The 12,308-nt window shown below is 52.2% G+C and overlaps 1 protein-coding gene across 1 annotated transcript in view; it reads right to left on the bottom strand.

The window, feature by feature from the left end:
* Window positions 1–409: 409 nt before the first annotated feature.
* PPL (periplakin) overlaps window positions 410–12,308 on the bottom strand; it is a 28,513-nt gene continuing 16,614 nt past the window's right edge. The window contains exons 11-22 of the mRNA XM_074598278.1: window positions 11,631–11,777; window positions 10,656–10,807; window positions 10,024–10,121; window positions 9,644–9,801; window positions 8,547–8,725; window positions 8,317–8,455; window positions 7,333–7,526; window positions 6,842–6,992; window positions 6,480–6,563; window positions 5,353–5,469; window positions 4,505–4,597; window positions 410–4,009 (exon numbers count right to left, since the gene is read on the bottom strand). Coding sequence (XP_074454379.1) covers window positions 1,325–4,009; window positions 4,505–4,597; window positions 5,353–5,469; window positions 6,480–6,563; window positions 6,842–6,992; window positions 7,333–7,526; window positions 8,317–8,455; window positions 8,547–8,725; window positions 9,644–9,801; window positions 10,024–10,121; window positions 10,656–10,807; window positions 11,631–11,777 — 4,197 coding nt within the window. The 3' untranslated portion in view covers window positions 410–1,324. The remainder of the gene's footprint in view (window positions 4,010–4,504; window positions 4,598–5,352; window positions 5,470–6,479; window positions 6,564–6,841; window positions 6,993–7,332; window positions 7,527–8,316; window positions 8,456–8,546; window positions 8,726–9,643; window positions 9,802–10,023; window positions 10,122–10,655; window positions 10,808–11,630; window positions 11,778–12,308) is intronic.

Raw genomic sequence — 12,308 nt, 5'->3', positions numbered from 1 at the left:
CTGCATGATCTTTCATTCACACAGGTAAAATACCGGTGTTAATCCCCAAAGCCAGGATGGATGTGCAGGGAATGCTTGGGGCTGCTTTTATTGATGGCAGAGTTTACTGGGGTTTGGGTATTAGCTGAAATTTGGGGAAAAAGTTAATGAAGGTACTCTAGATATGGGAGCCCCTGGTACCATCCCAGTGTAATTCCCTGTTTTCCCGTAGCTGCAGTCCCATTTGTTGCATTCCCATCTAATGCTGCTAATTAGTCCTAGCTCTAATGCTGCTCCAGCAATTTCCCTCTTGGAAAAGAGTCAACAGCTAAAATGAACAATCTTTTTTTTTAAATTTTGACTCTGAAATGACATCCTTCTGGAAAGCCAAAGATGAAGAGACTGCCATAATTAATAAAGAAAAGCCAACTTCGGATTGGAACCACTGCATTTTTATTTTGTACTATAAATAGAATTCCCCTCTATTTCCCATTCCCTTACACAAGTAAATGAAACATGTAGCTGCATGTAACTCCATCCAGTAAAATACCAGCACAAATGGCTTTTAGCCATGAGGTAAGCTAACTGTTTGGAAGGCACTCTGCGCTTGGTTACAGTTGCATGCTTTACACTACCCTCTTGTGTTTGGCAGTGCTGCCATCTCTTCGCGTACTTCTCGGTGACCTCTGTGGTTTAGGAATGCTCCTCCCGGATCTACGGCTGACGCCATCAAATTCCATCTGCTTCCCTCTTCCCCAGCAGCATAGGCACGTAGGTGAACAAAACGATGGTGTTCAGGTATTCACGTGGTGACACCCAATTGAGATGTGTAGCACACCTTTGGTTTTACAGAGCTGGTTTTTCTCAGAGGATGATCCCATCATTTACTCAGTTGTCCACGAGGAAACTGTCTGGCTTACCAACATGCAGCTGACCTAACCAGCTCCTGCTGGTCACCTCGGTGTCATCTTGACCTTCAGTCTCTCTAATGACTGCCGTATGCAGCTTTTTATGCGACTACGTGAGTATACGCGGAGGAAACTGCAGGTTCTGCCGAGTCTTTGGACTTCAGGTACTTCACTGTCCTGAGGCTTGGTTTTTGTTAGGTTGAGTGATTAGGTAGGGATGCAGAGGGGGAGAAGTTTTTGCTGTAGTCCTGACAAATGTGTTTTCCACTACCGGTGGTGCTTTTCTGCAGTGTGTGACAGCAAGCAGTGTGGCTTCGTAGCATGGCTGGGGCAGAGGCTCTAGCATTTTGGAAGACGCAAAGGAGGGCAAGGATTTGCAGTGATCCGGTAGTCTAACGAGTGGTGCAGCTCTGACTAGCTGCTCTTAAGAAAAGTTTCTAAAGTGGAGGGAGCGCTGTGTAATTACTTCCAGACACCAAGACCGCCAACTCCTGGATCGACATCTCCTTGTTGAGGTAACTGTTGTACTGAGCCATGGTTAGCCTTCCGCTCTTCAAAGCATCCTCAATTGAGAACTCTCTACCAGACTTTCTGTCGAGGATCACAGATGATTCCCCATTGGGACCCTTTATTGAGATCTCCTCCCAGTCACATTCCTGACTCTTCAGTTTGACAAACAAGCTCCATTCAATGAGGCCAAGCACATGAGCTTCCTCTGGAGACATTTCTTTTCCTGTGTCGGGGTCAATGACCACAATGGAGCGCCTCAGGTGGTTCTCTCTTTGTTCCCGCTTGATCGCCACTGTCTTGAGGCGATTCTGGAGTTGCTCGATCTCTGCGTCTTTTTCTCTGGATAACTGCTTCAGATCATCTAACTCTCTTTCCAAAGCTTGGAATCTGGAGTCCAGGTTTATTCCGCTGTCCATGTGGGTCATGTTTCTTAAATCCCGAGCTTCTGTTGCTGTGAGTTCAATCTCTGACTGCAGTCTCCTTGTTTCCATCAGCAGGTTCTGTTTCTCAAGATGTAGTTTGTGGTTTTCCTCCCTTAATAAGTCTAGCTCCTTGGATGACTTGGAGTTGTTGAATTCCACCTCAGACAGCCTGGTTTCGAGACGGTTGATATCTGCATCTAGCTCCCTCTTACGCCTACTTTCTTCCTCCAGATTGCTCTTCAGCTTTTGAATCTCGTACTCCGTGTCTCCTTTGTCCACTTGGACGCTCTCTGAAAAGACCACCTTCTCTTTGACCTCCATCTTCTCCAAAGAAAGGAGCTTCTTTCTCAGGGCTTCTAATTCAGTTTGCAAGACTTGTCTTCGGTGCTTCTCTTCTTCTAGCTCCAGCTTGAGGAGGGAGTGCTCCTTCTCTTGCTGGGGATCTTGCTGAAGGATCACTTTCTGTTTCACAGTCACTCGTTCTGTTGTCTCCCTCTCCTGTTCTTCCAACTCGTTCAACCTAATCTTCAGCCTCTGCACCTCCAGTTCAGCCTCTCTGCGGGCCTGTCTCTCTTTCTCAAGTTCTTCTAGCTGACGCTCGAGCTCAGACCGCCTCCTCTGCAGCTTGCGGAGTTCTTCACGGAGGCAGTCAATTTGCTTCAGCTCGCTCTCAATGCTCTGAGAGAAGGAGTTGACTTCAGCTTTCAAGGCAGGGTCTTGCTCATACTTCACTACTTCCTGTTGGACCACTTTCTCCTTCACCTGGGAAAGTTCTTCCTCCTTCTGTCTTACTCTCTCTTCTTCGAGTAGCCGCTCCCTCTCCAGGTCAACGTGTTTCATCTGTTCATCTGCTAGCTGCACCCTCAGAGACTCTACCTCCTCTCTAGTCTTGGGGTCTTCCCGAAACTGCAGAATTTCTTGAACAACTTCCTTCATATGCACTTGAGGTTTGGTATCTTTCAAAGCTTGTATCTCTTGTTTCAGCTGGTAGATCTCAAGGTCAGCTCTTTCAATTGCTCCTGTCCTCTCTATGATTTCCTCCCGGAGTCGCTGTAGCTCCTTTTCAGTTTCTGGGTCATTCTTGTACTTAATGACCTCCTTAATGACTTCTTTGACTTCTACCAGTGGCCCTCTGTTCCTCAGAGCAGCCAACTCATTCTGGCAGCTCTTCAGCTGTTCATCACCGCCTCGGTATCTCCTCTCCTGCTCTACCAGCTCCAAACGAAGATTGGCAACTTCATTTTCAGCCTTGGGATCTGGGCGCACAATCTCACGCACTTTCTCCTGGACGACCACCTTGGCGTTCTCTTCCTCCAGCAGCTGGATCTTCCTGAGCAGCTCAGCCTTTTCCCGCTCGTTGGAACGACCCTTGGACTTCTCATCTTCATACTGGCGCCGGAGCTCATTCACCTCCCTCTCAATGGCTAAGTCTTTCTCTACCTTCAGCACCTCCTTGACAGTAATTTTGCCCTCGGCGATGGCCCGTTCCTTCTCAAGACGTTTGAGCTTGTCCTGGAGGAAGCTGAGCTCTTCCTCATGCTTCTGCCGAAGGGCGCTCTCTCTCTGCTTGTTCTCTTGCAACATCCGGAATTCCATCTCCAGCTGGGGATCGTTCTGCAGCTTCAGCACCTCCTTCTCCGTTACCTTCTCCTGCTCTTTGTTCTTCTCGCTGGACAGCACAGCAATTTGTTGGCGTAAAAGGTTGACTTCGTTCTCTCGGGTTCCTTCCTGCCTCCTGAGCTCTTCCAATTCTTCTTTGAGCTTCAGGATTTCATCAGCTTGAGCTTTGTCTTGTTCAATCCGCAGTACCTCTTTCACTATGTACTCCTGTCCTCCTTCCCTCTTCTCGTGCTCCAAAACGCGCAGCCTGATTTTAAGAGCCTCCAACTCATCCTGGAGCACCTGGTTCTTGCGTTGCTCTTCTGCTAGGTTTTGCTGCAGTTTGTGGAAGCTCTCCTCCAGCTGAGGGTCGGGCACTTTCTTCAGCAGTTCTTTCTTAACAACAGTTTCTTGGGGCTTCTGGTTTTGCAGGTGGACAATGTTGTTCTGAATGGCTTTGATCTCCGCTTCTAGCTGTTGCCGACGCTGAGTCTCATCCTCAAGCTCTTTCTTCAACTTCCAGACTTCTTCCATGGGCCTTACGGATGTTTTGGTCTGGACAGAGTCTTGCGTCAGTTGAACCTCTGGTTGCTATTGTTGAAAAAAAGAATGTGTAGTCAAAACCCCCCCCAAATAATCATACTTCTGGTGCTTCAGTGCCTCCTGTGACAAAACGACAGGAGGATGCTGAGGTCGGTTAATAGCGGTTGCCTGTTGGGAGCGGGTATTTGCAAACAGGCTGCTCTTCAACCGCTCTGTGGATTCCCAGACTGAGAAATGCTTTCTGCAGTGGCTGTTGCTGTCAGAACAAAGCTTTTAGCCACGAGGGACACTAATTCTAGCATGGGCTTGGCAAAAGAAGTGTTAAAAATGATGTGGGAGCTTCCTTGGATGACTGGGAGATGGGACTGGGAAACACTGAGGGGTTTTTCTATCTGATTTAAGTGTCGCTCATGAATGATTTTGGGGCATGAAACACTAGCTAGATTTGTTTCCAGTTCATCTTCTTGTAATAGCAAAGGCACACATGCATATTATTTACACGCCTGTCCTTTCAATATCGCGCTGCTCCTGATGATCGCTTACCTGCCGCAGGAGGCTCTGCGCAAACTCCAGATTCTGCAGCCTCTGTTTGTTCACAGCATTTACTTCGGTGAACTTGGCCGCCAGAACAGCTTCCTGCGGAACAAAAATGCATTGAGTGAAGCTGGTGGAACCAGGGGTGCTTGGGCAAGGCTTGCTGAATAGAAACAAGGGCCAGGTCGTAAAGAAGCGACCTTGGGTGCTCTTCTAAAAGCAGTGATCTGCCAAGCTCTGGAGTAGGAAGAATGATTCTCGTGCACACAGACACGCTCATGGTGATGATGTGTGTTTCCTACTCAAGAGATGCAAAAAGAGATGCAGACTGAGGACACGCTGCACGGGTGGACGCTTCTGCCTGCCTCAATAGGCAGGATGAGTTTGAGGCAGGCAGCAAACAGATCCTGCATAAATAAGTAGCTTGTGGCTTTCTCTCTAGCATGGGAGTTTTTGGTTGTGAAATGTTTGAAAGGCTGGAGAGGGGAAAAACTTTCAGGGTTTTGGCTTTTCTCCCTCCTTTGCCCTTTCAGAAAGTGCTAAATCCAGCATTTTCCCTCACTCATTCTGGCCAGCCCAGCCCCAAAAAAAATGATGGGTGATCAAAAGAATGATGAAAAATCCCTTCCTCCCCTGATTCTCTGCCCTCCCCAGCAGTCCCCTCTGGGACCAAGGTTGCCAACAGTAAATATAACTGTTTGCAAAATCCCTGTGGGTCCCATAAGCTTTCATAGAATCACAAAATGGTTCGGGTTGGAAAGGACCTTAAAGATCATCTAGTTCCAACCCCCTGCCCTGGGCAGGGACACCTCCCACCTTCATCTGCTTTAGCTCTCTGCAGGCCACCTCTTATTTACCTCCTCTTTCACTTTTGCAGCTGGAGACTGGAGCCTGGGCTTCTTGCTCGTGTACCCATTCCGGCCGTTCTCTAGGTCGAGGATGGACCGTAGCTTCTCTGCTTCCAACTCATAGTCCTGTGGGAAGAAGTTCCCAGGAGGGAAGTGAGATTACTGGCTCTCCTTCATGCGCAGGTCCTTCCTAAACCCTGGCTTTAATGACTTCTTCCCTTGACCTGTGTTTTAGGCGAGTTGCTGAGGATGGTGGGACCCAGAGCACTTTTGCAGGACCTCCCAGCAGGTTCTGAGTCAGGTACTGCCCTGTGACCATAGCAGCACATAAGCAGGCATGTGCTGACCTTCCAGTTACCTTATCGATGGTGGGCTTGGGGTGTCCTTTCACAGACAATAGATCTGGGCCAGTTGCCATGCTAATGGCCACATGGTGTCAACATCAGAGCAGCTACAACCTGGTTTTAGCTCACCAGTTGACTGAGCAAGGACACTAGGCTTTCTTTAGGTGGCTCCCTGTAGGATGTAGGTGGTTCTGCCCCTCTGCTCCGCTCTGGGGAGACCCCCCTGCAGTGCTGCCTCCAGCTCTGGGGCACCAACAGCAGAAGGACGCAGAGCTGTTGGAGCCAGGCCAGAGGAGGCCCTGGAGATGCTGGGAGGGCTGGAGCCCCTTTGCTGTGAGGACAGGCTGAGAGAGTTGGGGGGGTTCAGCCTGGAGAAGTCGCTGGGGAGACCTCATTGTGGCCTTTCCATGCCCCGCCCCCCCCACCCTCCCCAAAAGAGTCTTATAAGAAAGATGGGGAGGGACTTTCTACAAGGGCCTGTAGTGATAGGACAAGGGGTGATGGTTTCAAACTAAAAGAGGGGAGATTCAGACTAGATATAAGGAAGAAATTATTTCCTGTAAGGGTGGTGGGGCACTGGCCCAAGTTGCCCAGAGAGGTGGTCAATGCCCCATTCCTGGAAACATTCAAAGTCAGGCTGGACGGGGCTCTGAGCAATCTGGTCTAGTTGAAGATGTCCCTGCCCAGGGCAGGGGATGTTGATCTAGGTGGCCTTTAAAGGTCCCTTCTAACCCAAACTACTCTTATGATTCTGTGTTTAAGTTCTCCCACCGGCAAAATTGCAGTCCTTACCTTCACTGCCTGCTGGTATTGCTGAGCTGTGGCAGAGATCTTCTGCACCTCCTGTTCCTTGCTCGCGATGTCGCTGAGGAGTGCCTGCCATGCACAGAGACACATGTCAAAGGGAACGCAAAATCCAACCGCGTTGTTCAGCCTTTGTGAGGGCTGCTACCGAAATTACAACGCTGATAATAACAGCCTTCACGAGCTGCTCTGCTACGTGTAAACAAGGCACAGAGACCTTATAGTGTAAAAATAAATAAAGCTAGTAAGTCTTTATGTTTATGTTGAGGAGCTATCTGAACTCTATTCCTTATCTTTTAGTGTTGTTCCTTCTCTCCCCATGGAGCCCAGAGTGCTCTCAGAATAATTACCGCTTGGTTCTTCAGCTTCATTTCCACTTGCTGGATGTTGTCGGTCTCCTGCGGCTCGTAGTTAGGTATGTTGCACAGGAACTGGTTGACTTTGTCGTAGTTGGCGCGGTAGTTGGAATAGGCACTTTTCGCTTTCTGCAGGGTCTGCGTTCTGTGGGGGAAATCAGCTCAGCTTCAGTACTATCGCATCTCCTGTGTCTTCTGCAAACACCTCTTAACCCATCCCTGCTTCCCCTGCTCCCTAAAGACACAGATCTGAGCCAGAGTTGTTCTCTTGCCAAAGTCCCCCATATCTGTTGCAAGAGCTCTAAGGGCTGCCCAGATCTTCCCAGCCAGTGCATGCCAGGAACCTCTCACTCTTCCTCCAAAGCCCTTCTGCAACTGCTCATGCCCATGATGGTGTTATGCCTCTTCCAGATTCAGCGTGGTTCCAACTCCACAGTAAATACTCCGGCTCCCCAGTCCTAGCTAGATCCTGTCCTCTCTCTTACCTGTGATCGATTTGCTTGCTGAGGTTGTTGAAGCGCTGGTTGAGTTTGTAGAGCTCAGCTTCTTGCCGTTCGATGTCAGGGCAGTGCTCCTGGAACTTGCTGGCCAAGGTGTTGGAGCACGTCTTCGTCCTTAGCAAGTTCTGCTCTGCTTCATTGAGCAGGAACCTTTTGGACTGGAGCTCGGTGCCCATGGCCTGTGGAAAAAAAACAGGGGAGAGGGATTCTCTGGGCTTTTTTTCACTGTTCCCATCAACTCCATCCACTGCACTGGAGCTACAGAGGATGCTAAGGAACGGCTGAGCTGCAGTAGTGCTACGAGTTGTGGAGAAAAGTTAGAGGCCTGCATTGTAAGCAGAGCCACCTGGTAAACCCGATGGGGAGAAAAGCTCTTCCTCCCTTCTCTACCTATTCATCTTTAAAAGCAAGAATACTGTGTGCAAAATATTTGGTGCTCCTCATGCAAGCCTTAAACCCTGCTCCTACCAGCGCAACAACTCCAAAAGGAGCCGTGAAAGCTTTTGCATGCTAGTCTGAACTTGGGAACTTGATGGAAAAGCTGAGGAAGGACACAAAATTCTGGCCTAGCTAGTTCTTGGCCTTTCTACAGCAGAAGGGTTGCTAATTTTGGTCGGTAGGGATAACTGTTCTCAAAGCCTTGCTAGGTCCATCTCTTTCAAGTATCAGGCCTCTGTGTTGCCTTCCCCAGACCATTTTATCTTTCACTTCTCCATTAGTCCTTCCGTGAAATCACAAGTATTCAAACTGGCATTTGATTTCTGGGTTGGGGATGGGAATGATTTGCATTTAAAGCAGGTGGGGATCACTGCAGTTAACATGAAGTCTCATCTCCAGCTGGGGGAGGCCATCTCTTTGCCAACTGATTCACGCTTGTGAGTTGAGCAGCAACCACCCCAGCTTCTGGAAAGGGGTTTTATATGTGGAGCATATCAATAGGGTAGAAAACTGGCTGGAGACAACGCTCACCAGCAGTTCTTCTTTCTTACGGTCTACCACCCGCAAATCCTCCGGTACCGTGTCATCTATGACCAGTTTGTTCTCATAGGTAGACAGCAGGTCTCGGCCTTGTTGGAGGCTCCTCTCAAGGTTTGTGGCCACCTCAACTCTGTACGGACACAAGAGGAAAGGTGTTTCAGCACGCCTGCATCTATCTCCTGCAGGATCCTACGTTATGCCAGGCTCAAGCCATGACTTACTTCTCTTGGGCGGCACTGAGCAGCTGGACCACACGGTCGTACTTCTTGTTGGTATTCTCCACCTTGTTCTTTACCAAGGTAGCACTGCCAGTGTTCGGCACGGATTCGATGAAGACCTCGCACTCCTGGATCTTCCTTGTTTTCTCAGGTTCAATGCGACGGACTTCATTGGTGATGTTCTGCAGCAGGAGTAAAGCAACAAAGCCTTTCTAGCAACTGAACTAGGACCTTATGGCTACAAAGCAGCTGACCCTTGGCTGTCCAGGGTGAGAAGGGAGGTCAGGGCTGAGGGCTTGTTTGATGGCAGATGCCTTTCAGCCCTGTAGGTGACAAAAGGATATTTTCTGTTGACTTTCTGTTGACTTGTATCTCTTCTGGGGTAGGCCCTTAGCAAGGAAACTCTGGCTGGGGAGCGGTTCCCACCAGCTCTAGCTCTGTCAGAAACGTGCTGGACTCATCTGACCATTGGGCTCCGCATCCCTATGGATGAATTCTTGCCTGGACATCAAAGCGCTGCAGGCAGTTGGAGCAATTTCCTTTCACTTGTGGTGGCACTTGAATTCTGACACAGCCCTCGGCAGGTGATGTAACCGGGACCTGAACTTCCTCCTAAACCAAGGGAGGTTTGTGGCACGGAGCCTGGCTTAATTAGGGGGCTGAAGGAGAGGAAAAGAGCAGGATGCACCGGAGCCTAGCAGGGCAGGGTCACAAGGAGAAACAGGGCCCTGGACCAGAAGTGTTTTCCTGTTCCTTCCTGAGCTGGTGATGGTGGTGGCAAAGTTAACATCCCTGCTGTGCTCAGAATAGGGGCAGGATCAAAACTTGAGGGTTCCCCTCTCTGCAGCCATCACCTCTTCCCTGTTCAACCTTCCTGTGCCCGAGCTGGGCCAAGAGCAGGGAAAAGGCTTTGGTTTCCAAGGCTCCTCAAAGGGCTGCTCCACTGGAAGCAGCAGCCAGCTGTAAGCATTGCTCCGTGCCCGCATGCCCCTGGGCTCAGGGAGCGCTTACAGCACCCAGCATACTGAGGACCACCGTAGGCACCCCCTGGGAGCACAGTCCCTGTACAGCACCGTCGGTCTGCTTCCACAGCCCCATACCTTGAGGTCTTTGGAGCGCTCGGTGCTGTCCTGCACGGCCCGACTCTGCTCCAGCGGCGGACGGAGGTTTGCTGTTATTGCTTTCTCCTGCTTGTCCAGGTCGCTGTTCACTTTCTCCAGCCCTGCCAGAAGCTGGCGCCCCCGAACCGATGCAGCATCTGGATAGTGAGGGGGGATCAAGTTAAAGCCAGCTGGAAGCCAGGTCTAGGCTCAGTCCCACTGGGGAGTGCAAAACGCGCATCCCCCTCTGCTCCCCAAGCCCTGGCCCTGGACCCTTAGGAGATGGGAAGCTCTTGGTGACGTCCCCCTTAAGGTGGGCCACCACCTTAAGTTGAAGGCTACAGCTGCCTTTTTGTGCCTGGGAAGGGGCAAAGCCTCACCTCCAATGCTGTCTGCCTTCAGCCCCTCGTAGCGCTGCTGGAGGATGTTCTTGCAGTTGGCCGTCTTCTCCTTCACGGTCACGTAGTGATCGGTAATTCTGCAAAACAGGACGGCATGGGCACGAGGTCAGAGTCGGGCCCCCGGCCCCTCCATCGCCCCATCTCCCATCCCGCTGCGGCTCCAAGAAGGAGGTGGGACCTGGCCCCTCACAGCAGCCATGAAGCAAGTGGGGGAGAGGCACCTTCACCCCATGTTGGCAAAGGAGTGGAGGAATGTCTTCACCGGAGGGGTGAGGGCAGGGGAAAGGCAGCAAAGGCAGGTACCTGCCTGCTGAAGGGAGGGATGGGCAGCTCCCCCCTGGCTGTACTGGCCCGCCAGAGGAGGGGGGACCTGGACGGCTCTGAGCTGGTCCCACTTTGCCAGCAGGCATCTTGGGTGCAAGCAGGAGGGTGCAGCAATCCCTCCTGGAGGAAGCCTGAGGCTTCAAGCAGGCACGGCTTCGCTGCAGGAATTGGGGCAGGACCCCCCCCCATATCAGCGCTGGTGGGGTGGCCTGGGGCTGGGGAGGGCAAGGGCAAGGGCTGCTGGGGCTGCAGGAGGGGCTGGCATGGCAAGCTGGGGGGACACGTACTGGTCTGCCAGCGCTATTGCTTCTGGGTCAGGCGGGGGGATCATGAAGCAGACCCCCGGGGCGCTGATCTTGTCTCCCGAGCTGTCTGCCACCTCCCAAATGTCTCCGCTGTTCTTCTGCAGGGTGTAGTGGGCTCCTCGGCTTATCTGGCCCTGGGGGACAGGAACCGGTCACAGCAGCAGGTCAGGAAACACCACCCGCCCTGCTCCACGCCGGCAGCCCCGGGGAGCTGCACTTGCAGGGAGGCAGGGCTGGCATAAACCCCAATCCCTTCTCTTGGCACCCTCTCGCTTTGCAGAAATCTCGTGTGCCTGCTCCTCCCTCCCCTCAGCCTCCAGGTATGAAGCCATTCCTCTTCTTGCAACAGCCCCGGCAAGCAAATTCCCACTAGGGCAGAGAGGAGAAGGCGTTTCCGAGGCCGTGCTGTGGTTTTCCTTTTTGGAGAGGCAGGCAGCTGAGTCAGCCGGAGCTGCTCGCTCCATTCCAGGCCCCTGGTGTCTGCCGGCTTTGCTGTCCCATCCCTTCGGTCAGCCATCCATCCTGCACAGACTGATACCCTGACGGTGGGGATGCCAATGTGCCCGCCAGGACTGTGCCGGTGACAGTGGGGTGAGTTTCTTGGATCAGAAACGTGCATAGGCATCTCCACCGTCCCAGCGCAGGGAGCGTGGGAACGTGATGGAGCCGGGCTGTCGCAACCTCCTGAAGGGTGTGTGATAGGCACGCTGTCCGCAGGGCGGACGGAGGCTGCGTTTCGCCCAGACCCCTCCTGTGCTGCTCCTCCTGAGCTGCAAAACCTGCTTTCCCACCGGGGTGAGCACGACCTTCGCCTTGTCCCCACTGTGGGAGACATCGCCACTTAGGTGCTGGCAAAAACTGCTCCTTCCCCAGGTACCTTTTCCATCCCCGGCGTCCCCGAAGGAGACGGTTCCCAGCAGCACCTCGGCATCGCTCACGGGACGAGGGAGATGTTACCTGCTCGCCATCGTACTCGCAGAGAGCCTCCACGGGGACGGGCTGGGGCGGCGTCTCACGGCGGTACCGCAGGGGCAGGACGTGCTGGCTGCGCTCCTGCAGGGACTTCACCACCTCCTCGTACTTGTCCAAGGCCTTCTCCTGGTCCTAGCACAGGGTAACAACCAAAACCAGTAAGGAAGCATGGGAAGAACAAGCTCCTAGACTCCACTGGCTGGGGAGGAGCTCGTACCAACGCTGCCAGGATAGAGATTGTGGCTTCTCTTTTGCTTCTGCTTGTGAAAACGACTCCTGGGTCCTGCTTGGCAGCGGTTGTGTTCCTACACCAAGTGTTCCTGCACTCTCCTGCCTGCTTCTGCAGCCAGGCTGAGGACTGGGACTGTGCCCGTGAGGTTGCCAGGCCTTGGCACTAGTCACTGGCCAGTAACAGGCATTCCCTGGTGTATGGTCCACATCTGCATGTTGATGGACAGCCCCATTCCCAGCTGTTGCCTCTAATTAGAGCCCTGTGAAAAGGCTCTCTATCAGTTGCTCTAATTCTAGCTGTGCAGGTGGGTATCCCACAGTGTTGTGTGGGATGGAGCACGCAGGAGGAGGAGAGCTCTCAGAAGAGCGATCAGCTGTCCCAGCACACGTGCATCATCTGGGCCTGCTGCAGCACGCTTGGGCTGGGCCAGT

Source organism: Larus michahellis, chromosome 8, assembly GCF_964199755.1.
Source record: "Larus michahellis chromosome 8, bLarMic1.1, whole genome shotgun sequence".
Classification (NCBI taxonomy): Eukaryota; Metazoa; Chordata; class Aves; order Charadriiformes; family Laridae; genus Larus; species Larus michahellis.
This window is presented reverse-complemented; position numbering and strand designations above follow the sequence as displayed.